The sequence below is a fragment of the Copadichromis virginalis genome, linkage group LG16 (genome assembly GCF_057382275.1).
Source record: "Copadichromis virginalis isolate Kocher_CV1m ecotype Utaka linkage group LG16, C_Virginalis_male_GT1.1, whole genome shotgun sequence".
Taxonomy (NCBI): domain Eukaryota; kingdom Metazoa; phylum Chordata; class Actinopteri; order Cichliformes; family Cichlidae; genus Copadichromis; species Copadichromis virginalis.
The window spans coordinates 19363079-19389005 of NC_140633.1; the positions used below are offsets into that span (position 1 = coordinate 19363079).

The 25927-nt window shown below is 43.1% G+C and overlaps 1 protein-coding gene across 5 annotated transcripts in view; it reads right to left on the minus strand.

Annotated features, from left to right (window-relative positions):
• Positions 1 to 43: 43 nt before the first annotated feature.
• The window catches only part of LOC146690597 (phospholipid-transporting ATPase IH-like), a 35387-nt gene continuing 9503 nt past the window's right edge, over positions 44 to 25927 (minus strand). Inside the window, exons 4-31 of one of the 5 annotated variants that reach the window (XM_085435773.1) lie at positions 23301 to 23381; positions 22533 to 22640; positions 20438 to 20566; positions 16820 to 16923; positions 16660 to 16710; positions 16487 to 16551; positions 16296 to 16377; positions 16033 to 16183; positions 15733 to 15930; positions 15466 to 15639; positions 14766 to 14932; positions 13102 to 13173; positions 12197 to 12270; positions 12009 to 12112; positions 11134 to 11315; positions 10445 to 10678; positions 10123 to 10300; positions 9931 to 10033; positions 9504 to 9649; positions 9020 to 9079; positions 7966 to 8093; positions 7736 to 7871; positions 7202 to 7225; positions 6294 to 6359; positions 6061 to 6164; positions 5785 to 5950; positions 3775 to 3993; positions 2941 to 3004 (exon numbers count right to left, since the gene is read on the minus strand). In XM_085435773.1, the coding sequence (XP_085291899.1) occupies positions 3808 to 3993; positions 5785 to 5950; positions 6061 to 6164; positions 6294 to 6359; positions 7202 to 7225; positions 7736 to 7871; positions 7966 to 8093; positions 9020 to 9079; positions 9504 to 9649; positions 9931 to 10033; positions 10123 to 10300; positions 10445 to 10678; positions 11134 to 11315; positions 12009 to 12112; positions 12197 to 12270; positions 13102 to 13173; positions 14766 to 14932; positions 15466 to 15639; positions 15733 to 15930; positions 16033 to 16183; positions 16296 to 16377; positions 16487 to 16551; positions 16660 to 16710; positions 16820 to 16923; positions 20438 to 20566; positions 22533 to 22640; positions 23301 to 23381 (3273 nt within the window). In that variant the 3' untranslated portion in view covers positions 2941 to 3004; positions 3775 to 3807. Of the gene's footprint in view, positions 3005 to 3774; positions 3994 to 5043; positions 5159 to 5784; positions 5951 to 6060; positions 6165 to 6293; positions 6360 to 7201; positions 7226 to 7735; positions 7872 to 7965; positions 8094 to 9019; positions 9080 to 9503; positions 9650 to 9930; positions 10034 to 10122; positions 10301 to 10444; positions 10679 to 11133; positions 11316 to 12008; positions 12113 to 12196; positions 12271 to 13101; positions 13174 to 14765; positions 14933 to 15465; positions 15640 to 15732; positions 15931 to 16032; positions 16184 to 16295; positions 16378 to 16486; positions 16552 to 16659; positions 16711 to 16819; positions 16924 to 20437; positions 20567 to 22532; positions 22641 to 23300; positions 23382 to 25927 lie in introns of all 5 variants that reach the window. The other 4 variants (XM_085435774.1, XM_085435771.1, XM_085435775.1 and 1 more) reach the window with 4 other exon arrangements.

The following is a 25927-nucleotide window of genomic DNA, read 5'->3' on the forward strand; positions in this document are numbered from 1 at the left end:
ATACTTTTGGCGATATAGTTTATAACACAAACCATGGCAGGACAAGTGTTTTCACTCTTTATTACAAGCAGAATGACAATACAGTGCTTTGCCCTCATTTGCTACAGACAGGCTGGCAAAAAGTCAACAGGTGAACTTTTAAAATCTTTTATCCAAAACGGAAAAAAAGTAATTTCTCAAAACCTGTTTAGTAATACAAACAGTGCCGTACTAAAAAGGTATGATATGAAGTGTGCTGCTCAGAGCACAGAAGTCGACATATCAGACCTTTGCCAAGCTCAGGAGTGACAAGATGAGCACCTGCTGTTGTGCTGATGGACTTAGAAAAAAGCAGTTTGACATTCTGATCAGCAGTAGAAGGCTGGTGTGATAAATCCATTGCGACAGAGCTGACACATACAGACAGTTCATTCCTAGTCAAGTTATTTGGTCACTTCTTTTTTTCCCCTCCCCTTCTCACCCAATACAATCTTGTTAGAAAAATAACTTGTGAGGAAGAGTGAACCATAAACCCCAGCTGACAAGACAAGACCTGGTTTTGAATGGTCAAACAGATCTGTTGTAAAACAAAGTGCACTGTGTATAACTATTGGTAAATCTAATGAATCTTAGTTTTTTCCTCTCGTTTTGGTTACAAACTCGACCACATACTCTAGCATAGAGTTAAAATATAGTCTTCTCTCTGAGATACAAAAGTAGCAAAAAAAATATACACAATGGACAACACAAAAATTGACTAAGTGGTGAAAATTTGAAATGTGGAGGAATTTGCTACTAAACATGTCTGAATTACAACAAATGCTTCCCCGTCATATCACAAAAGTTACATTATTATTGTAGAATATGACATTTAGACTATGTCTCGATACGGTATGGCAACGGCACAGTGAGGTGGGACACTGTGTTACAAGCACCAAGTACGTTCCTTTTATCGCTGAGGTCGGGATGTTGAGCCCCTCCACACCTGTGGAGGCTTGTGGAGTGAAAACTGAAAGGAAGAGTCCAGATTAATGATTTTATACATATTGGCAAATGGTGATGTGTATGAAACTGTATAAATGTATAAAAAAAAAAAAAAGAAGAAGAAAATCTCACATTCATGACTTCCAGAGTCAGTAACTTGCTATGTAACCCAACAAAATTCAGATTTTTAGAAATGCAGAAAAAGAGGTTCACCGAAAATGAGCTACAATCTTCAGCTGGAGGACGTGATGGACAAATCACTTCAACATTCTCATTGATTTGATTGTGACATCGCCGATTCAAGTCTCCCACCTTCTTACAAGAAATGAAATCTATCCAACACCCCTTCTCACCACAATATAGATCAATATTGTTTTTTTAAATTTACATCCACACATCAATAGTGACTGACATCAATAATTTTCGAACAGTACAAAAAAAAAAAAAAAAAAAAAAAAGCCTCATGGAATTATGTGACACAGAGACAGCCCCTTATAACGTGACAACATTAGCATTCTTACGTTAACTTTTGCATAACACGGAGCACAGCAGCAAACACACGAGCACAATGCAACAGGGAGGAGTAGCAAGTCATTTAGGACATCCACAAACAAACACGCAAACAAGTCCCAGGCTGCTGCTGTTACCCTGCACAACCACGTGGTGGCAGGAGAGGGTGCAGTTTTGCTAACTGTTCAGGGAAAAGGAAAAAAAAAAACACAAGTGCCATGAAAGGTTTGGTGATGAATGATGTCTGGGACAAAGAGGGATGTGGAACAACTGAGAGAAGAATAAATCAGCATGCAGAGAGAGATCTGACATGCTACGCTGACAGATAAGGGAAACAAAGCTCGACACAATTGTGAGGGTAAAAGAAAGTAGGAGGAATAATAGACTCATTGTACTGTATATATTTATATCTATGCTCTTTGAACCTCCTTGTACTCTCACAAATGTGTTTAAAGTGACCACATATAATCAGTTTAAAAGGGAAAAAAAGGGCATCTATGAATTAAGGCAGGGTGGCTAAAATACTGCACATCCCTCTTCAGATTTCCCCCGCCTCTCTCCTTCAGCTGATGGTTGTGTGTAAGGCTTTGTAAAAACATCACTTATGCTTCTTTTTTTCCAGTTTTTCTAAATCTAAACACCTTTCTCCTTTGGCTCCTAGCCTGCTGCTGTGTTGTTACCTGTAAGGCAAAGGTGTGTCACATACAAACATACAATAAACAGGCAAAATTCATGCGTACTCACGCTCATGCACACGCACGCACACCTAAAGGGCTGCGCTTGAAGGCTATCCCCCTTACTTGGCCAGACCACAAAATGTACATAAATGTTTCCGACAAACATTTACAAAGAAGCGAAAAAAGGGGACGCAAAAGTGGAGGACCAGGCAAGAGTGTCAGACTGAAAATGAGACGAGGAAATACAAAAAGGTTCAACAGTTCAAACGGCACAGCTCCACAGTGCGAGAAGCATTTTCGCACATGGTTCTCCTTTTGCTCATAAACTTTTTCAAGTAAGAGTCTGAGCAGGGAATTTGCTGAATCAAACCAAAAAAAAAAAAGAAAAAAAAAATGAGACAAGTATGTGAATTAGGAGTAAGGGCAATACTATCTAAAGGGTTTTTCACTCAGGTGTAGCCCAAAAATGCACATGGTGAACTTAGCATGGAGTGTCCATGCTTCAGATGTGTTTGAACATGTCTGCGTTGTGTAATTCACAGATCTCTGAGATGCAGAAGCTTCAGAGTCTGCATCTGTGTTCACACTGAGGTTTCCGGCCCAGGAGCGTAGTAGGCGAACCCTGCCCCAGAGAGACGGAGCATGTAAGGGCTGAGAGGACACAATTCTGTCCCTCGGCTCTCTGCCAAATGGGCCAGGAGTTTCTGGGGTAGAGGGTCAGACCTGCAGAGCGACAGTGACTCTGCGGTGCCAAGGTGGAGGTGAGAGGAGTCCGCGCTCGTGCCTTTGCAGGATCGACAGAAGGACAGTGGAGTCACGGCCGCCACGCTACCCGGCAACAGCTTCTGATGATCCTGCACAAAAACAGAGAATCCACCGTCATAAGACATTTCAAGCGATAGAAGAGGAAACTGGAGGAAAAGAAACATGCAGGTGAAATTATAGAATTTGCGAGAAAATCTGACACATGCACACGAAAGGCAGAATTATTTTCAGAAGGTTTAACATAGTTATTTGGTGGTCTGCATATTTATTTATTTATTTTTTAAATGTGAAAAGTAACCTTGACTCTACTTTAAATGCTGAAAAGAACATACTCAATAACAATAAACCTTCTGAAAACAACCCATCATGATTAGCAATCATGTTCGATTAAGCATGCTTGTGTAATGAAGACAAAACTCACTTGCAATTCTATGTTTCAGCACCAGATGGCGCCAGTGTACACTTATTACAGACACTGATGCACAACCTGGTTTGCCAAATTGCCAGAGACAAACTAAATGTCACCCCTGAGTTTAATTTGTAAACATGAGTGCTGGAAGTAACCTACTTGGGGCCTTTCCTAATAAAATATAGCCTTAGTTACAGACTGCACTTATCAAATCTGTATTAAACCTGTAGCCTCTCTGGGTGAAACTAGCGCTGCTGACTTAATTGGGGATTGTGATTCCTGAAAGTAGCTTTGGCAGAAGGAAATTCTTCATGAAGCAGCACTGCACCCCCGTCACTCTGAGCCACAGCACAATTGCATGCCGCATGCAGTGCAAAGCAGCAGGAAGCATCATGGCATCAGCATTAAGAGCCCAACACCCCACTATCCACGCCCTTTGTGTGCCGTTACCATGGTGACCCTAGCCCCCTTGTTGTGGGTACTCTAGGGTTTGCTGAGTAGGGTGCTGTGACTATGTGGTACCAAGGAGTCAGAGCTTCTAGCAGCTTTTTTTCCACTGTCTCCTTCACAGGTCCTCTCAGGGTGGAGTGGGTCCCTTTCACGGCCTCCACCTCCACCAGCAGAGCCAGGAGCTACGCTGTCCTCCAGAACCTGCACAGAACTTACCCTCTGTGGATGATGTTAAAGGACAGGGGTTGATGAAGGAATCTGCTCAACCTTTCGTCTTTTGTCTAGTAATGCTTCAATACTTTAAGCTGATTTAAAAGAAATATGGATATTTAATTTTGGGGTGAACGGTCCCTTTAACAGCTGTCCAATTCCCAGACGTGGTCTGGGATTGCAAATATTTTCCATAAATCAGATTTGTGCTAACATGTAAGGCTGCTATGGTTTGGTGATGTTTGAAAAACTCCAGGACTATTTGTCATTAAATATACAGCTACTCTTGGCTGCTCCCTTATTCACAAGGGGTGAACCACAGTGGATGGCTTTGCATATTTGATATGCAGATTTTTACACTGCATGCCCTTCCAGACCCCCCCAAACGGATTTGTGGATTTGTGTCTCCTCCTGGGATTGACCTGGGGATTTTTAGCTTGTTAGGCAAATGTATAAACTGCTACACTATTTGTCATTAAATTCAATTTTAGAATTGTTGGCCAAGGCAACAAACATCTAAAAATGGATCAAAAACAATTTAAAAAAACCCAAGAATACTTGCTTAAAGTGACATGAAAGTTACTCATACTGGAGCAGCTAGAACCAAAGGTCGTTTTGAATTTTTAAACCGAACAGCTAATAATTGATTCACTTTTTGACTAATAAACCAGCTACAAATAAATAAGGAAAGCTAAACTGGTATTTTCTAGAGGAAACAGTGTGCAAATTTCTGTAAAATTCAACTGTTTCAGGTAAAACCTAATATGACAAAAGTCCTACCAACAACGACACATCATCATTTTAACAACATATAGATGAGACTGGCTGGAACGGTGACAACAAAATACATGTCAAACATACCAAGGGAAACTAAACGCAATGAAATATGTAATGAAAATGGCAGCAAAAGGATACTACAAATGCAACCTTACAAACCGGGTGCTGTGTCGTCATTAGCAGCTAGTAGTTAGTTTCACATTAGTAGAGATGGTGCTTTGTGGTTTATACAGGGGCATGCCACCATGCAAACAGAGATGAGGGCTTAAAAGAGAGGGTCACCTCTTCTTCCCGCTCCTCTCTCGTCTCTCTGGCCCAATCAGAAACTCATTCTGCTGGAGGACTGTGAAAGCATGAAGATGGTGGACGGTTCCACAGTAAGGCACGGGCGGGTGGACTGTAGTTACCATGAAAGAGCGCGTGAGTGAGTGGGGGGACAAAACAAAGGAGGGCGAGAGAGGAGACAGTAATGAGGAGGGAGGAAGAAAAAAAGAATAAAGAGGAGGATGGAAGTAGTGAAGATAAGGCATAACAAGGCAAAAAGAAAGGAAAGGAGAGAAAGGCTCAATGAGAGGTGGTGTGGATTTTGATTACGGTGATCCATTAGGGTGCAGTGAGAAAGAAGAGAAGAGGAGGGGGAAAAAAGCACAAGAGGAAGAAATCTGTCAGACCTTTCACTCGCTTTTCCACTCACGGTGAAGCTTGTTTCACGGCAACGTAAGGCTAAGCCACAGAGAACGGGAAGTCAGTAAATCCAGCTGATATTCAGATAAACTAAGGATCTGAATGGCCTCCTTTCATAATACAGTCAACAGATTTATGGCACACCACTAGGGTACTGAGATGTGTAGTATGAGCTCAGATTTTGAGTAGTGAAAAGGGGGAAAGCGTTAATTAGTCACTGGTTAGCATTTAGTGAACACTATCAGAAATCACTACAGTGAAAAAATATCTACAGCCTAATTTCAGACACGAGACAATTCAAACCTCCAGCTTCATGTGGAGGTGGTGCCAACATTGTACCTGTGCGCGTTCAGTGGCTGTGGGACACATGGCCCTGCAGAGGACCTTCTTGATGACATCTGGCAGCAAGCTGACTGTAATGAGGAGGATGATGCTGAGCCAGGCCGGACCGCTGGACAGCATCTGCATGAACACGTAGTACATCCTCTGGTAGTTCAGGAAGGGCCTGAGCAGCGAAATAAAAGGCAGAAAGAAAAAAAAAAATCAATGACTTTCCTGAAATACACTGATCAGCATAAACTTTACTGATTCAAGTAAAATCATAGCACATCTTACCAAATGATCCCACCCCAGAGAAGAGAGAAGATAACATAGAAAAGTAGCGACCCCCAAATGACAAAGTGATTAATCCAGGTCCAGTGGTGCGTGTCCAAGGCAAGCTGAAACAAACAGAACATAGACATAGTGAAAAGGAGCTAGCTGGGTACAAACTAAGATATCATTTATGTAAAGGTAGTTGATATTAGCTTTACTTAAATATTTTCCCCTCAGTGGATTTCCAAACACACCTTTAGTGTTACAGTGAACACCAGAACAGTAAAGATGAGAGTCCCAAACGTCCAGTTCCCAAACATCTGCAGGGATAAGAGAGGAAGAAGAGAGTTAGAGGCAACATCAATCGCACAAGCTGTTCTCCCTGCATCCACGGATTACTTAACACCCTACGATACCCGCCCGCCCCTCCAGCAAGTAAACCGAGGAGGGAACAGACACTCTTACATCATATCTGCTGTGATAAAAGGTGAGAGAAAGGGATATTGTGGGCACTGAACTGGAGGCTTTTTCACTTCATATCTCAGTGTGCAAATATTTCTACCTGATGAAATCCTAGAAAGGTTTAAGGAGACATCGGGGGTGAACAGATGGGATGAGAAGATGAAAGAGGGAGGATCGTGACAGGATAGGAAGATCAAGGCAAAGAAACCAGCTGTCTGTTGATACCAGTGTCCATTACTTCTTTCCTTTATAAACTGCAGAAATAGTACGGTCCCCCCCCCCCTTTATAAACCTCCCACATCAGTGAAATTACATGGACGTACAAATACACACAAATGCACAAACAAGGTCGACAGAAAACAAACAAAACAAACAGATGTTGGATCTCGAGCCACAGCGATACTAGTATTCATTTGTTTACTACCAGAAGGAAACACAAGGATAATGTGAGGAAGCATCTAAGATTTCTACCATGTCAGTTAAGATCAGGATACTGTGCAAGGATTCAGGGCTTTACATAGATTAGGGGAATAATGGAGCGCTAGAAAACTACACATTCAAACGGAAGTGCATGGATGGCGGTGACGTGAGAAAGGATGGAGCGGTATGAGACGGTCAAACTGAAGGCGTAAACAATACGACAGGAACGAAAAAGGGTATGAGAGACAGAGAGAGCTGACAGGGAGGGAGACAGGCTTACCATCTGTGTGTTGGTGGTCATAAGCTGAAGGAGGAGAGGGAGAAGAAGAAGAAGAAGAAGAAAGAGGAGCAAAATAAAGAGAGAGGAAGCAGGGAGAAGGAGGGGGAGGGGAGAAAAGAGAAAAGAATCAGGACAAAGGGCAAAATGAATTTCAGGATGTCTCAACTTAAAAAACAGGACCGATCAAAAACAGTTGACATGATACAAATTAACAATACAGAGAAAGATGCTATTGTCAATATGAATGGAGATCCAATGTAGCTGACCTATGGGGACCCAGGACAGACACGTTACTACTACAGATCCACAATGCCAGGACCGCAAAGTCAAACCGCTACACCTAAGCTCCTCTTTAACGAGACCCCATCGAGTGAGCGTTTATAATGAGAGCACTTACTTTACATCCATTTATTCCCTCTAATCCCCTAAAAGATGCCTCAAACACCACAAACACCCCTTAAGTCTTCAGTTTCCGCTCTGTTCGCGTACTGGCCGTTATCACCGCCTTTTGCCGACAGGGAGACAGAGGCTTACCTGGCCGTTGCTGGTGAAGGTGGTGTTGTCAAACAGGAAGTAGGCACCGAAGAAGAAGACAACAGCATCAAACACACCCAGGCATGTCCAGTAGAGAAAGACAGGCCAGCGGAGGAGGGAGTTCTTCGCAATGTCCCTGAGAAAAACACAGAGTGACAACGTACATTAGGAACAACAGCTATTACATGCACAAAGAGAATATTTGGGGATCGGATTTCTTCTGAGCTCACCTGTACAAGGAGGGCTCTCTCTTCAATGTGTCCATGCTGACGTGCTGCTCAACCAGGCTGTACAGCAGAATGGGGAGGGAGGTGAAGCTGATGTTGTAAAGCGTCAAATACGCCGTGTCGTACAGAGGCTGCAGAGGAAACAGACGGCATCAGTGATCTGAAACCATTTACATACTGACATATTTGACTTATTAGAGCTAGGAACGTTACTGTGGTTCTCTTAACGGTGTCCGTTGAAACACTTTAGGTGCACAAACAACTTTTACACCAACAAAACAAGCACAATGGCTAATGTGTGATGGCTTTTGATGAAGCGACATGAAACAACCCCTTCCCTCCTCACTCTGATGCTCAGTTTGAGTTCTTACAAGTCATCTTGAATACGCCTACATGCCTCAACGAACTGGGCTGCTGCCATGTTAACTGCATTAACAAGCTGTTAAACATGTGTACCTAATGAACTGGCCTGTGAGTGTATGTCTAATTTATTCTATCGGTTTTAAATTGGTCTCAACTGCTATATGCTTCGCTAAGTTTGCCAGACGATTAGTGACTTCATCTGCCATATAAATACTGTTGTGCATGTAATGTTGTTTTCTGTTACTATGGTTGATAGATCCCCAGAGCTGGAGAGAACACAGCACTGAGAGAAAATGTGGCGTCTATGGGTGCTTTTCATTATAATAACTTGTGAACTATCACTTCCTCTCCCCTCCATCTATAAATTATTCCTTGTCCAGCATTGCTGAAGTTCTTATAATCACTTAAATTCACTTCAAGACACCTCAAGAGAACCTTTTGGATAAGGATTAGGTCATGTCTCCTCTCTTGCCCCTCTCTCCTACATCAGTGGGAGGAGTTAAGAATCAAAGAAGAGATACAAGTGAGGGAAGAAGGATGACATGCCAGCACACGGCTTGAGCAAAACCTCTCTCATCATCAGTGATAGATACAGAAATAGTTACTATTTGAAGCTCCTGTGAGAATATGTGACCAATGCAAATATGACTGCGTGCTTCTCAATGATAACTCCGACACCGTATAAAGTACTTACCTGCTGGGAGAATCCACAGAAGAATTGATAGAGGAACTGAGGGAAGATGAAGCATACATTCTGGAAAGATTTAAGGGGGGGGGGGGGAGAAGAAAAAAAACAACACAACAAGCAAAGAAAGTGATAAGCTTGTGACAAGTACGAATGAAAAAAATTAAAGACTCTAAAAATGCTACTATCTACACATTTCTGTTTATGCAGAAATTGTGTGCTATAAGCTCACTGAGTGGGCCGTAAGCAGCTGGCCTGCCAAAAAGGGAAAAAAAATGAATCAGTTGGCAGGGCACTGTTTGCTGTGGAAGCCGCCCACACTGATCATCATGGGCATGAATCCGGGAATAGGTTGCACCACGGATTCATGAATCCAGTAATCTGTCAGAGTAGCTGCAAAATCTGGTTCATTGTGGCTCTGTTTCACTGGGAATTACGATAAAGTGATTAAAACGTATGAGCCACTTGAGCGCATGAGGCGCCCGTCTAGTACCTTGTAGAAGAAGTACTGAACGAGCTCAGCAATTCGGATGTAGTAGTAATGGCCATGGACCAGAAGCATCTTCTTCAGGTGTTTGAACTTCGGGATGGCGTAGTCACTATTTCTTGCTGCTTGTCTACCTTCTTTACCCATGATGCCTAAAGAAATGAAAAGAGGGTTAAATGCAGCCTGATCACGAGTCTAATCGCATGTTTATTGCTGCAGTTACTGCCTTTAGCATTTTACTTGCAAATATCCTGCAATTACTACAATTATGCCACATGTGATCACCTAAATTGATAGATTATTGTCAAAAACAAAGGTTTACTTTAGGTTAACCTAAAGCTCTGCTATCAAATATCATGATCAGCATTGGGTTAAATATTAAATGGATGATTTAGCAAATTAGCTGATAATTATGGTGCTTAAATGCACTCACCAATTCCCACATGTGCTTCCAAGATCATGCTGACATCGTTGGCTCCATCGCCAATAGCGAGGGTTATGGGGTGCTCCTTGGAGGCTTTAATCAGCTTCACAATCTGCGAAAAGCCCATCCCATTCCAATCAGTACCACTGTGAATGTGCCACTTTGGAGGTGGCATATTTACTTCACGCATACTTCCTTTACCTGTGCTTTTTGCAGAGGTGCCATGCGACAGCAGAGTACGGCGCTACAGTTACGACAGATCTCTAGAAAGATCTCTCTGTAGTTGCCGTGGCCTGCACCCTCCTGGTTGGGCTTCAATACTGCAGAAAGAGTGGCCCCGTCGATAATGAGGCCAAAGTCGAGGCAGTCTACGGACAAGCTGAGAAAAAAACAAAAAAAAAACAATGCGTCACAGACTAATCAACAGGGAAATCCATGTACACATCAGAAGGACTAAAAGATCTACTGATTTGACCAAGAGGCAGTTGCACACATAACGCAGATTGCCCACATGAGCATATACCCAGAGATGGAGCGCTGTCTGAGAACAGTCCTGTTGAGTTCAAACAACACATCGTGAAGGCTCTGCTCTTCCGTGCGTTTCTTGGTGAGCTCCAGGATTTGGGTGGTGCGACGGAACAGCTTGCTGGCGTAGCAAGTAGCCGCCGCCGTCTCCATCTTGTCCCCGGTCAGGACCCAAACTTTCATCCCAGCCTTGTGCAGTGACTCAATAGTGTCTGCTGCTTTCTCCTGGAGCCTGCGCATCGATAAGTCAATAAGTGATGCAGCCTCCACTCAGCTATGCAGAACTAAAGCATTCATCAAAGCTTCAATCAATCCATTACAGACTGGTGATAACTTATCAATGCATGGCCACCCCTGTCCCTGCCCATCAGCAGCTTATCTGTTAGGAAATTAAACTGTCGTGCTTGCGATCAATCAAGTTGGGGTCAATGCTGTGGTCTGCTATTTCCGAGCGTAAAAACATCTTGCATATTTATTCTCTCAGTGGAAAAGAAACAGCAGTATTAATAGTAAGTCACCTATCAGAGCTCTGACACAATATTCTTCTTGCACTCATGAGTCATGAGAACGCTCTGAAGACAATCCTTTAAGGGCGGCTTAATGATTCATTAATCTTCCCTTCTGTCCTTCTGCCCCCCCGCTGCTGCACTGTTTTTAAATCTCTCCGTTCCCCTCTTTCTGACCAACCTGTCCTCCACTGCTGTGGCACCCAGAAGAACAAAGTCTCTCTCGATGATGTCATAGGCCTGAGCCAGCCTCTGCTCCCTGTCCTGCAGGGCAAGTTTGGCTTCCATCAGGTGATGACACGCCTCCTGGTATTCAGACTGTGAGAGCCTTCGATAGGCGACGCACAGAGTTCGCAGCCCTTCCTGGTGTTACAGCGAAGTGAGCGATGGAGAAAAATGAACAAATTCAAATGCTGATCGCAAGTGTTCCAATCTCATCCACATTAGAGCCATACGTGCTTTAGAATAAAATGTGTTTTCATTCACATCTAGCAGAGTTATAAGTGCACTAGCATTTATTTGTAGTTACATTTGTATCTGTCATTTCAAGGTAGGTGCAATCTTCACTTTTTAGCTGGGCTCCAAAAACCCCCCCTGAGGGAAATATATGGCTCTTTAACTGCTACACGCTCAACTATCCTGTCTAAGTAGTTGCTAACTTTGTCTTCTAATAATTTGAGTGCTGGATCGGTACCATTTAGAGATTTTTTTTGTTGGCTGGAACAGTGGACTGCTTTAGCTAAAAGTAAGACTCATTAAGGTGCAAGGCGTCAAAGAAGGGCAGTAAAAAAACAACAACAACAACAACAAAAAACACACACACAAAAAACTAGTATGCTAAAAGATGAAAAAATAAAAATGCCACACAGAGGTACTCTTTTCATGTTTTTAAAGGAAATATTAATTTTCTTTAAACCTCTTGTTCAAATGTAACATTAAAATTTAAGTTTATAGCATGAAGCTATGAAAGATTTCTGAATGATATCTAAAACTGACCTGATGCAGTGTATCATCAATCCCCTTATATAACCAGTGCTGGTTAAACTGTCCACTTACCATTGCATTTTGTTCCACCCGGGCTTTAACTTGTTCCACCTTTCCCGAGACCACTCGTGGAAAAATGGATGAGTCAGCACCCTTACAGAACAGCAGGTAGTCTCCTGGGAGCACGCAAAACAAATATCCGTAAAGCCAACTGCAAGAACTGCATCCGATAAACAGCCCCGTGTTAGACGATATCTTACCTGAGCTCGACTTGACTATAACACTCATTCGCCTCCTGACAGAGTCAAAGTTCAGCACATGGAGCAATTCAAACCTGATGGAGAGACGGCATTGGCAAAGACGCAGTTATTGTTTTGTTAATTTTCTTATTTGCAAAGATATTTGTTTGTGGCTTTTTTTTCCCCCAGAGTGCTGCATATTATCTACAAATTGTCCAACACTCAACAGTTCTGATAAGTGCACACACTCATTTTTGCATTTTTTTCCTCCATTCAATTTAGTTTCCAATAATTTGTAAGATAAACAACTCACATTATCCCCTCTTACAGTTTCATTACATCCTTTAACTTCCTGATTAGCAAGCTGTAAAACAGACCACAATGCAGATTGATGGCCGAGGCTTAAATTAATTCTATTTTTGGCTCGAGTGGTCTTGGATCCCTTAAAAAGGGTAAAAGCACAAAATGCAAGAAAGCTGTAAAACCTTTTTCTTTCACATTGCCGCTAAAGTCTTCACCGCTGCCCACTGCACCACCCTCCCTTCCTGAGCTCCCCTGCTTCCTTAAAATAGCTCACTATTGACAGGCCACTGCAGAGAGTGATAGCGAGGGAAAGCGGTTACACAAACACATCCCACGGATCAAAACATTAAACACTTGCCACAAAACCACTCTCTAATGGAAACTCGTTCGGCTTCTGTTTTTTCTGATCAGCTGGAACGTTTTGATTCGATTGAGTAGTTCCGTAAAAAGCAACCCTCTGCCTGCTCTTTGGTGGTTGTAGTTTTTTTGTAACCTCGGGTGAACATGAGACACAAGCTGAGGGCTGTTGTATGACGGCTTATGTGTGACCACAACTCCATCAAGTGAATTAATCTCATTTTATCTCCTGTGGAGTAACCGCACCAGTCTCTTAGCACACCGACCTTTCAATCTCGTCATCTTTGTTGAGGATCTCCATGTAGTTGTCCTTCAGTCTTAGATATGTGTAACCGAGCCTAGCAACAAGAGTGAAAGGAAAAAGATGCATTAAAGCCCAACAAAAAGCAACCATGTACACCAATACTCGCTTATGCCCCACTTGGAAAGGCTAAAGGTGCTCTGATGCATTCTGCGTAACCTGAGCTCACACATACGCCGAAGACAGAGCACATCTGTGAAAGCTATATAAGACAGCAGCATTCCCTGATGGTGCATGGTTGACGTGTCCTACACTATACTATTAAAATAGCACACACAAAAAAAATGAAAAGGTTCTCTGTGTTGGCGTGGACTTGGTGCTTCTTGGGGTCCAGTTTGAGTAATTCAACAGTAATCAGACAGTAAAACACAGCAGAAGTTAATCAAGGATAATACAAGTCTGAAAACTTCACAGCAGCCTGTCTGCATCATCCTCTGTGCCATCAAGGCTTTAAATTGTTCTTGACCGACCAACAATTTGCACTGCCAGATAGTACTTCAGGAAAAATTGAGCCAAGACCATTTTGTTGGAGGGGGTGACCCTGCACCCTCCCTCTGCCAACATAGTGGACTCACTGCAAGTGGTAAGGAGGATATGTCTTTGAAAACAAGCTGTTACTACAATCAACTGTACAGGAAGTTATCACAGTTATAATATTTTTCAGACAATTTTATTAAAATGTCCCAAAAGCTGCCACAAACATAATCTAGAGGAGTTCAGAGTCATAACTTAACAGAAGGGACAGCGAGCAGACTGTATCAGCACCTACGTGTCACACATTACTTTAAATTATAATACAAATTAAATCATCATGAAGGAGGCAATTCACCATGAAAACCTAAACTGTTTATTTGGGCTCTAACAGGGAGACAGCCTCAAGTGGTCATTTGTGGAACTGCAGTTTTTGGTACTTGCGGTACAAAGAAGGTCAAATATTTTAAAAAAAGAACATTGATCTCCTTTACTTTACTTCAGTGAAACACAGTAATGAAAGAAAAGATGACTAAAAAGGTGTGAAGGAGAATTTCCAAAGACTGATTATACTTACATTAGACTAGTAACTGTCTGCCATACTGAAACTACAAAATCCAGAGGATGGATTCCAAAATGCACCAATGTGTTCTCACCATGTCGTTTCATACAGGCCAGATTAAATAAAAATAAAATACTGGTGCAACATATTCATTAAAAGGTTGAGATTTTAAATAATACAAACAGCCTATAAAATAAAACAAACTGTAATATCTTATTTTATCCTGTGTATCCTCTGCTACAGGAGGTAACAAAGGAACCAAGGAAGCACTTTCCCTTAATATTTAGAGAATTGAACCAGCTCCTGTTATGGCTACCACACAGACACTTCCAGGTCAGGTTTCCCTTACTGAAGCCTTTCTAGATAAAACTGATGAATCGGCCAAACCCCTAATCCGTTGTGAAATAAACAGCAGATTCCTGTTTACTGGCTGAGTCCGTGTTGGAAGAGCAGCCTGAAGGCAAAAGTAAAGGTTCTGGACGGTAATTGACCGAAATACATTTTCAACCAAAATATAAAATACGCACTAATAAAGTTTAATGTAACTTGAACCTATAAAGATTTTAGGGGACTTTGTGTGGTTTTAGCGCATTTACCTTTTCATTCCCTCGACCAAAGCTACCTCATCTGGTGAGGAAGAGATGTAGAAGGAGGTGGGCCTGCCCTGGTGGATGCCCCTCTTGATGCCATCCACCGTCTCCTCCTCCTTCACCTGCACCGTGTGGCACAGACACAGCGCCCGAAAAAACAAATCCTCGTATTCCTGCAGCGACAGACAAAAGGCACAGCTACATATCGTAATCATTTCTTATGGAGGCAACAGGCCGAGTTAGAAGGTGCATAATTACAACAAGAGTGAAGAACGAATCCTCTTTTTGTTTTTTACACAATTGATTCTGTTTAGTCGATAGCGTGACATTTCTGTGCTATATATAAACCCCCCCCTCCCCCAGCAATAAAGCAGGAAATCTTTTCAGCACTTTTTGGCAGTGAGCACCCTTCGTCCTCTCTCTCGCGCGCTCTAGTCATCTGTGGCAGCTACTGCTGCTTATGCTGACTACACAAGTTTTCTTTTATTAAATCTAAACTAATCTTTGTTGCCACTACCATAAGTGCAATGCTCATCACTTTTCCGTGTACCAGAGGACTTTTTTTTCACCCCCAATATAAGACAAAGTATACACTATACAACGAAAGTGTTAAAATTTATATGTATTGGGTATAGGATATATCAAAATCCTCCAGCCTTATAACTGAGGTTAGCTTCCCCTTGTTTGTTTAGCAAAACACACTTACTCTCCTGTAGCCACCAGGTGAGGAATCAATCATGTCTATACTTGACGCAGCGCTGAGGATTTGGCCGTTGCAGATCGCGTGTGGGATATAGACGTTCCCATCAACGCAGCATTCGATAAACTCCATGTTGTTCTCAGTTAGAGTGCCCGTCTTATCAGTAAACACATATTCCACCTAGGAGGGAGAAAGGAGAAGGGTACAGTAGAGGCATGCCTCAACAGAGTTTAGATTGCATCCGACAGTCCGCATCTGGGCGTGCGCGTGTACCTGTCCCAGCTCTTCATTCAGGTCCGAGGTGTTCACCTGAGCGCCTTCTCCCAGCTCCTCGTCAAACATCTCCTCGTCCCAGCTGATGAAATAGGAGCCAAGAAATTTCTGCATCTCCACCGTTACATACATGGACACGGGGATGATGTAATTAAACAAAACCATGAAGGCCAGGAAGTCTGTGAAGGCTCGGATCACCTGAGTTGGGGGAGGGAGACAAACAGCTATGAAGTTTTAAGTGACACCAGACGCTTGGTTTAAGTGGTTACTTTTAAAAACGTAGAGGACTTATGAACGGACCACATGGCGCTGACGCTCGTGCTCAGTCCTGTGGTTGTACCAGGGCTCATCCCGATCGGGCGACCACTGCCAAGCGTACTTCAGAACAGTGTTGATCACCGCTTTACTGATCAAGATGCACAAGTACACTATGAGGAAGGCATTCATCGACCTGCAGAAGGAGAAGGAGAGAGAGTATGCATAAAGAAGGGTGCATTTCAATTAACCAGTTCAAAGAACGACTTTCAATCATGCAGTGAAATGAGCTGGGAGATTCATCATACTTTTCCACAGCAGAGCGCTTCTGAGATTTAGACTGGTAATTAAGTGCCATCTTGGTCTCCATGCCAGTGTAGACTGCAACAGCTGAAGGTACAGACAACAGTGAGTTACAAATGCAGAAATGATACCAGCATTTCTTCAACTGTTGTAAAACATTCAGGAGTCATTAAGCAAAGTGAATCCACATCAATACCGTAAATATGCTGTGTGTTCTTCAGCGTGGCTCCTCTAAGGAGCAAATTCTCAGCTCCAAGTGGTCTGAAACAATACAATTAAGATGCTGGTGTTATTACAGAGAAAACAATTGAAGGCCGTTGGCATTAAACCCTTGAAACACACTCACACACTCACACAGTGAACACAAACCTCGCCACAGGCTCTTCTTTGTCCTTGTAAATATTGATACGTCCCACAAATCTGTAAAGAAGTCAGTGCGATGTCAAAACAAGACCCACACAGTGACGAGGACGTATCTTGTAACAGGTTTGCATATAAAGATACATCAGTGAGCATGCTTCCCACTCACTTGTAGAGGTCAGGCTGCGGTTGTTCACATTCAATAGTGGCATGTAGCGAATCCACCTCCTGCTCTGTTCTAAAGGCCATGGTATCTGGTATAGCATAATAGGTCTGAGACAGAAAAGGTGCCGGAGAGGGGGATGAAGAAGACAGCAAGAGGAAAATGTCACCCACAGTCGCTAATGAGAAGAGCCTCAGCCGGTTCACTAAATGACTGAGGGGGAAAAAAAAAAAAAAAGGCAGCAAGATGAGTCGGGCGCTCTTGGGGTCACCAGGGGACAGCATGCTGGGATGGTGAACACATCAGAGGGCTGCCCCGAGGGCATGTATGAGGAAGATGAGTTCAGTAGTCTGTTCTGTACTGTGGGTAATACGTGTGTGTGTGTGTTTGTGTATGCATATGATCATCCATGCATAAGATCATGTGAGTGACACCAGTGATCACCTATGCAGGTGGGCCAGTGTGTCACCTCGATCATTATGAATTTATGAGTAGGTGCATGCTGCCTGAAAAGTGCAGGGCTGCAGCCAGTTAATGTTCTGATTATTGAGTAAATCTGCTGATTATCTTTTGTGAATAATCACTGACAGAAAACATGAGAAAGTAGAATAAATGGAAACCTCACACTCCCGTTAAACCTTAATAGAATAGAATAGAATAGAATTCAACTTTATTGTCATTGCACATGCACAGGTACAGGGCAACGAAATGCAGTTTGCATCCGTCCAGAAGTGCTTTAGTGATATAGATATATTACAATATATATTAGCAATAATATAGATATGTAAGTATATTACAGAAATGGGTCTATTATGGTATGTTATAATGTACACGGTATGAAGTATGTTGTGAATATTCTATAACTAAGTATGTACAGGCTGTAGTGAGTACAAGCTATGTGCAGGCTATGAACAGGATATAAATATGAAAAACTATACAGAATATGAAATAAATAACTTTACAGAATCTGGGATATACAGCTATACAGAAATGGGAACTATGCAAGTTGTAAACAGTTGTAGGATTAAAGATTATTGAATGTACAGAATGATTATTTACACAGAGCTATACAGTAGTGCAGTTAAGATAAGTGAGGGTGTAGATAGTTTCTACAGAGGCTATATAAAGTGCTAGTGGTTGTGAGTGGTGGTTCAGTCCATGTTATTATTGTGTGTTTGAGGGTACAGTTGTCCATTGTGGGTGTGTGTATGTTCAGTCCATGAGTTTAACGTGGGTCAGATGTCAGGAGGCAGAGTTCAGGAGTCTGACAGCTGTGGGGAAGAAGCTGTTCCGGTACCTGGTGGTCTTAGTCCGGAGGCTCCTGTAGCGCCTCCCAGAGGGCAGGAGGGTGAAGAGTCCATGTGATGGGTGACTGGGGTCTTTGATGATTTTCCCAGCCCTTTTCAGACACCGCTTCCTGTAGATGTCTTTTATGGCAGGAAGTGGTGCTCCGGCGATGCGCTGGGCAGTTTTCACGACCCTCTGCAACGCCTTCCGGTCCGAGGCAGAGCAGTTCCTGTACCAGACTGTTATACAGTTGGTCAGGATGCTCTCGATGGTGCAACGATAGAAGTTCACCAGGATGTCTGAGGACAGGTGGTTCTCCCTCAGAGTCCTCAAGAAGAAGAGGCGCTGGTGAGCCTTCTTGACCAGCTTGGAGCAGTTGGTCGTCCAGGTGAGATCCTCGGAGATGTGGACTCCCAGGAACTTGAAGCTGCTCACACGCTCCACAGCCATCCCCTTAATGTGGATGGGTGGATGTGGGTCAGCATTCCTCCTGTAGTCCACGATGAGCTCCTTGGTCTTCTCGGTGTTAAGCAGCAGGTTGTTTGTGTCGCACCACTCAGCCAGACGATCCACCTCCTCCCTGTAGGCGGCCTCATCGTTGTCACTGATGAGGCCAATCACCGTGGTGTCATCTGCAAACTTAATGATGGTGTTGGAACCATCAGCAGGTCTGCAGTCGTGGGTGAAGAGGGAGTAGAGGAAAGGGCTCATCACACAGCCTTGTGGTACACCGGTGTTCATTGTGATGGTAGATGAGCAGCGGTTATCCAGCCGGACATGTTGGGGGCAGTTGGTGGGGGAGAGAGTGTGCCTTCTTAAACTGCTCCGTTTTTCAGACCAACCAAAAAGATATTTGTCCTATTATTATTCGTTGCTATTATTAGCAACAAATATGTACATTAGACAACTGGATTTTTACCCTAAAGTGGCACGTGAATCAATTAAATTCATCGTTACATGGTCGCTACTTGCAGAATGTATGAAATGACAATAAATCATTAATACAATCATACTTCATTCATCTGAATGTTCGCTGCTGTGTTCCAGTGGCAGTGTCATCCAATGAAAGGTCATTATGGCATTTCTGTTTTTCCTTCGTTTACACTGGCGTTCATAATAAACACGGGCATAATTTTATCCCTGTGAGCCAAAACCTCAGACTTGGGACTGCTCCAAACACTTCAACCTTTTCTTTTTTAAACGTTTAGATCTTCATGATGTCAAAAAGAGAAGATATCCTTAATATGTTCCTCTCGGCCACACAGCTCTGCCTGTGAGCATAGCAGGCCCGCCCACCTGTTGTTCAAATCTTCTATTTGTGGGGTCAGAGGAAAGTTAAAAGTTTAACTCCCCCTAAGTTAAGAGAAGGGAGCCAAATGATTGGCACAGTTTAAAATAAATGAATCTTTTAAATACTGGCAGAGTCAGGGAGCTGGAAAATAGCGTAATAAATATGTAATAAATTAACCTTTAGTCAAACAGCCGAAAAGCAGGGTTGTAAAGCAGCTTGCACGAGCCCAGCAACTGTGAGCAGGGTCAAGCAGCTTAAATAGTGCACTGCAGCAGATAACTAGTAATAATTACAGGCAATATTCACACAATTTAAAATCTGTAACACATAAGACTTTTCATACTCCAGGTAATTAAAAACTCCCAAATTATAAACCATAAGGTTTATAGATTTACAGTAAAACACTGCAGAATAGTGTTGAGATTACATATTTACTAGAATGATGAACATGGTTGCGTTAGCTTCCTGCATTTTTTCTTAATCAATATTATAATAATCAATAGTCCTGACAATGCAAACTACCCTCACCTATGGCCCCGAGCTGTGGGTAGTGACTGAAAGAACGTGATTGCGGATACAAGCAGCAGAAATGAGCTTCCTCCGAAGGGTGGCTGGCCTCTCCCTTAGAGATAGGGTGAGAAATTCGGCCATCAGGGAGGGGCTCAGAGTAGAGCCGCTGCTCCTTCACATCGAAAGGAGCCAGCTGAGGTGGTTCGGGCATCTGACAAGGATGCCTCCTGGGCGCCTCCTGGGCGCCTCCTTGGCGCCTCCTGGGGTTGGTGTTCCGGGCACGTCCCACCGGGAGGAGGCCCCGGGGCAGACCCAGGACACGCTGGAGAGATTATATCTCTCGGCTGGCCTGGGAACGCCTTGGTGTTCCCCCGAATAAACTGGAGGAGGTGGCTGGGAAGAGGGAGGTCTGGGCTTCTCTGCTTAAGCTGCTGCCCCCGCGACCCGGCCTCGGATAAAGCGGATGAAGATGGATGGATGGCTATAAAGACAAGTTGAGAACAGACTGATTCAAACAGTTTCACTAGTTGTGGCACCTTGTGACTAGACTCCCCGTCCAAGCTGGTGGTGGTGACGTAGCAGGTCCCATCAGAGCGACTAGAGGAGAGAAGAATGAGGTCACAGGGGAACGTCTCATCTTCCTTCACCACAACGATGTCCCCCACCTGGAAGAGGACAAAAAGTGGTTTCGATATCATTAATAATAAATACATAAACACAGAATTAGTGACAGGGACTGACAAACCTGTTAGAAATCCTTTACCATCTCTCTTTAAAAAAATTAAAAAAATAAAATCAGAAATTGCATAACGGATTATGCGAGCAGAGCAGCTTAAACTCTGATAAATCCCATCTCCACGGTGACCATACACATGACACACGCTCTCTGATTTTGCATGATTAATGTATTCATCATTATTCCTGCTCCCAATTCACACTTTAATCCTCTCTGATCTATGGAAGGAAGAAACCTTAGCACTAAAGAAAAAACAATCCCCAGAAGACAGACACAGACAGCTAGAGAGAGGCAGAAAGACAGGAAAGAGACAGTGACAGATAAAGCCAGGCAGGAAACATAAAAAAAAGAAAAGAAAAAAAAAAGTATATTTGTGCATTTGGGCTTTCACTTGGTAGATTTGTGCAAACTATATACTGAGGTTCCCACATAGTCTGCATTAACTCTACTTTAAGAGCAGCAGACACGACATGTAACCAGCACCAATTACATATTATGAAAAAACAATGCTTCAAAACGAGAATGAATGTGTCGTTATTTATGAGTCCATAATAAATTCGCAATGCAGTTTAAAAATGATCTCATTTTATTGTCTCAACAAGTTGTCGATTGCTCATTTATGTTCTACCCTACTCAGATCAGCTGGTTGCTGTGTATGTGGCGGTCCAAACACATAAACAGTAATGGAAAAAGGACTGGTTCTTATACAGGGATTTTCTACTTGAGCAGGCAAAGCACTTTATACAACATGCCACATTCACCCATTCATACAAACACTGTTTTTATGCTTCTTCTAAGTGTTTTCTATATTCTAATGAACGCTTTAGAGAGCAACTGGTGGTTCAGCATCTCACTGATGGAGACTGTAGCAGGCTGTCTACCTCGTGACCTACAGGCACTCCTGTGTCGCCAACAGGTACGTTTTAGAGTTGTAACACCCATTACACGGTTGAAGCGTGTTTCTCTGCTCTCTTCTTTCCTGTTTTTCTAGCAGATAAATTAAAAATTTATCGGCTGCTATAACTGCCAATGCAGATTCATCAGCAGACTGATATTAGCACACACATAATATCGGTCAGGCTCTATTCTATGCATCTACATTTTAGGTGATGGGCTAGTATTAAGCAGTCTGATGTTTTCATTCATACTTGGATGATACAGGCCAGATTACTGCAGAGCAGCATGCCAGCTGAGTGACACTAGTTTATATTTTTCACAGAAATATTGGCATTCGCCCCTGCATTTGGTACCACGAGCAGCACTGCTGTAAATAAAGCCACACTAATAAATGCAAATTAATGAGCCTTATTTCCAGTGTGTTTTCATACAGAAAGAGGTGTAATGGCTCTATAAAAAGAAGAAGAGTTCACTTGTGCATTAAAGTGAACAGAATCGGATAGTGGGCTGAGAAGATAATACTGGAATAACGTGAAATCCTACGTGAGCTGAGATGGAAAAGATGGAAAAAAAAAACTACCAGTTCGATCAAAGATGGGATGTGAAATTATGAAAATCATTTGCAATCATGGCAAACTGAATTACACCACCAAACAGAGATTTACTGTTGCATCAGAATGACAGAAGAGAACATCAGAGGATGATGACAGGAATATCCTAAATCGTGAAATACATCAGTCGTCTTCGTCCTCCGAGGGACTCGCGTGCTACACCGGGGGACAATCTATCACAGCTTCGGGGAAATTAATTGGTGGGAAAGTGAAGAGAGAGCAAAAGCAGCAGTAAAGAAAGTTCGAGAGGACTGCAGAGAGGAAGAGAAAGGGGTGGGCTGGTGAGAGCGACAGTTACAGGGAAAAAAAAAAGTGAGCTATGCAGCAGAACAGCAGTGTTGCTTTGTGGCCTCAGGTGCTATGCTGCTCTAATGAGGCCATTCTTACCCGTAGCTTGTGACTCTGTGTCCTCACCACCTTCCCCTGCTGCACCACGTCCACCGGACACTCGTTTATAGAGCAGTCAGCTTTGTGTCTGAGCCAATCCTCGTAGCCCTGAGAGAGATGCAGCAAGTGGGTTGCAGCAAGGGATAGAAAACGAGATTGTAAGGGGAGGTGGAAAAAAAAAAGGAGGAAATAAATATGTGTGTGTGTGTGTGTGTGTGTGTGTGTGTGTGTGTGTGTGTGTGTGTTGGCAGTGGGGAAACAAAGAATATAGACTGTTGTACAAGCAGAATCGGGGCCAGCAGCAGATCAAGAGAGAGGAGAGCACGAGGTCAAAGTCATACATAGTAATTAATTAGCATCGCACTTTCTGAGCTTGGTGACCCGTTTCCTGGATTTGTAGCCAATGTGTCATGTTTTAGATTTATGTCCTAGTAAAGCTCTGGCTTCCTGAGCGAGAATAGCTCTATCTATCACTGATAGTACCCCATCCCTCAGTACTGGGACGGAACGGAGAGGATGCATCGCCCAGAGTCACGGGATCCTCAGCTCGAGTGATTAACAGAGGAGACCATTCATGATCATATTTCTCACATCAGCAGACAGATTCAATGGCATGCCCCTTTGCTGGGAGTGGAATGTGTATATACAGATAATAGAGCAACGGAGAACGGAGAGTGCGTGGGTATTTGAGGCCAGCAGTTGATGCGTATAGAGGATAATCACAGGCAATTTTTCTTGGACATATAAGCATATTTGTGTGCATCCTACCTGTTTGATGGCGGTGACCGTGATAACAAAGAAGAGGGGCAGGCCACTAGTGACTGGGCTGGTGGGGGTGTCGATGATGAGCTGCAAGGGAAAGAAACAGGAGGAGGAAGACGTAGAGTGGGGGGGGGGCAAAAAAGTATTTAGTCAGCCACCGATTGTGCAAGTTCCCCCACCTAAAATGATGACAGAGGTCAGTAATTTGCACCAGAGGTACACTTCAACTATGAGAGACAGAATGTGAAAAAAAATATCCATGAATCCACATGGTAGGATTTGTAAAGAATTTATTCGTAAATCAGGGTGGAAAATAAGTATTTGGTCAATAACAAAAATACAACTCAATACTTTGTAACATAACCTTTGTTGGCAATAACAGAGGTCAAACGTTTACTATAGGTCTTTACCAGGTTTGCACACACAGTAGCTGGTATTTTGGCCCATTCCTCCATGCAGATCTTCTCGAGAGCAGTGATGTTTTGGGGCTGTCGCCGAGCAACACGGACTTTCAACTCCCGCCACAGATTTTCTATGGGGTTGAGGTCTGGAGACTGGCTAGGCCACTCCAGGACTTTCAAATGCTTCTTACGGAGCCACTCCTTTGTTGCCCGGGCGGTGTGTTTTGGATCATTGTCATGTTGGAAGACCCAGCCTCGTTTCATCTTCAAAGTTCTCACTGATGGAAGGAGGTTTTGGCTCAAAATCTCACGATACATGGCCCCATTCATTCTGTCCTTAACACGGATCAGTCGTCCTGTCCCCTTGGCAGGAAAACAGCCCCATAGCATGATGTTTCCACCCCCATGCTTCACAGTAGGTATGGTGTTCTTGGGATGCAACTCAGTATTCTTCTTCCTCCAAACACGACGAGTTGAGTTTATACCAAAAAGTTCTACTTTGGTTTCATCTGACCACATGACATTCTCCCAATCCTCTGCTGTATCATCCATGTGCTCTCTGGCAAACTTCAGACGGGCCTGGACATGCACTGGCTTCAGCAGCGGAACACGTCTGGCACTGCGGGATTTGATTCCCTGCCGTTGTAGTGTGTTACTGATGGTGACCTTTGTTACTTTGGTCCCAGCTCTCTGCAGGTCATTCACCAGGTCCCCCCGTGTGGTTCTGGGATCTTTGCTCACCGTTCTCATGATCATTTTGACCCCACGGGATGAGATCTTGCGTGGAGCCCCAGATCGAGGGAGATTATCAGTGGTCTTGTATGTCTTCCATTTTCTGATGACTGCTCCTACAGTTGATTCTTTCACACCAAGCTGCTTGCCTATTGTAGATTCACTCTTCCCAGTCTGGTGCAGGTCTACAATACTTTTCCTGGTGTCCTTCGAAAGCTCTTTGGTCTTGGCCATGGCGGAGTTTGGAGTCTGACTGTTTGAGGCTGTGGACAGGTGTCTTTTATACAGATGATGAGTTCAAACAGGTGCCATTTATACAGGTAACGAGTGGGGGACAGAAAAGCTTCTTACAGAAGACGTTACAGGTCTGTGAGAGCCAGAGATTTTCCTTGTTTGAGGTGACCAAATACTTATTTTCCACCCTGATTTACGAATAAATTCTTTACAAATCCTACCATGTGGATTCATGGATTTTTTTTTTCACATTCTGTCTCTCACAGTTGAAGTGTACCTCTGGTGCAAATTACTGACCTTTGTCATCATTTTAAGTGGGGGAACTTGCACAATCGGTGGCTGACTAAATACTTTTTTGCCCCACTGTAGGATGTCAAGTAAACAGCACTGTTCAATGTGCATCAGTGAAGAGCTTTTAAAACTTCAAGCTTGGGATCAAATTTGATCTTTTCCTTTAGGATTAACCTCCTGGGATAGCATATACACCCCTACAGTTTCAGAGACACATTAAATGCAGCAAGCAATGTCATTATTTCAGTTTAAAAAATGTTATAAATTACAAACACATCCTCAGCACGCCCCATCATCAATAAATGCATGCACCCAGTCTGTGGCCATGTTTCAAACTCCTCTATCAAGGCAACTGCTGGAAGAGAAATTGCCTTAATAGACCGGAACTATTAACTATCTGACTATTATCACTAGTCCATCCTTGCATTGTTATTCAGCCACTATATTTGATACAATGTGGCAGTTCAGAAGAAGAAGAAAAGCTTCTGAGGTACAGAGAGAGCACTACAACAATCCATTCGAGAATGTTGACTTTGCAAATTTGCATTAGCCTCAGATGAGTGAGTGCTCTTATTTTGAAATATGTGAACGATAAGGGAGTGTCTAAACAGCTTTCAGCACTCATATGGTTAAACAGTGCACACAGCCACATAATGAGACAGCACCACTGTGACTTCTGGCAATTATGAATCAATTCCAGACAAATGTAAAATCAGCAGATTCTAAAACAACCAGAGATCCATATTAAGGGTGGAAATCAAAGAGTGACACAGAACACTATTACTGTTTCCAAAGAACTTGTGAAGCTGTGTTTAAAAAAAAGAAAGAAACCAACCCCCCCTCCAAAAAAAAAAAATAAATTGGAAAAAAATGATTTGCTAATTCTACAAGGACAGAAATCTGGCATAAACATACAGTATCTTCTACAGAGAGTGCACAAACATGCAGTGCCTGCAGTGCTCGCACAGTAGGCAG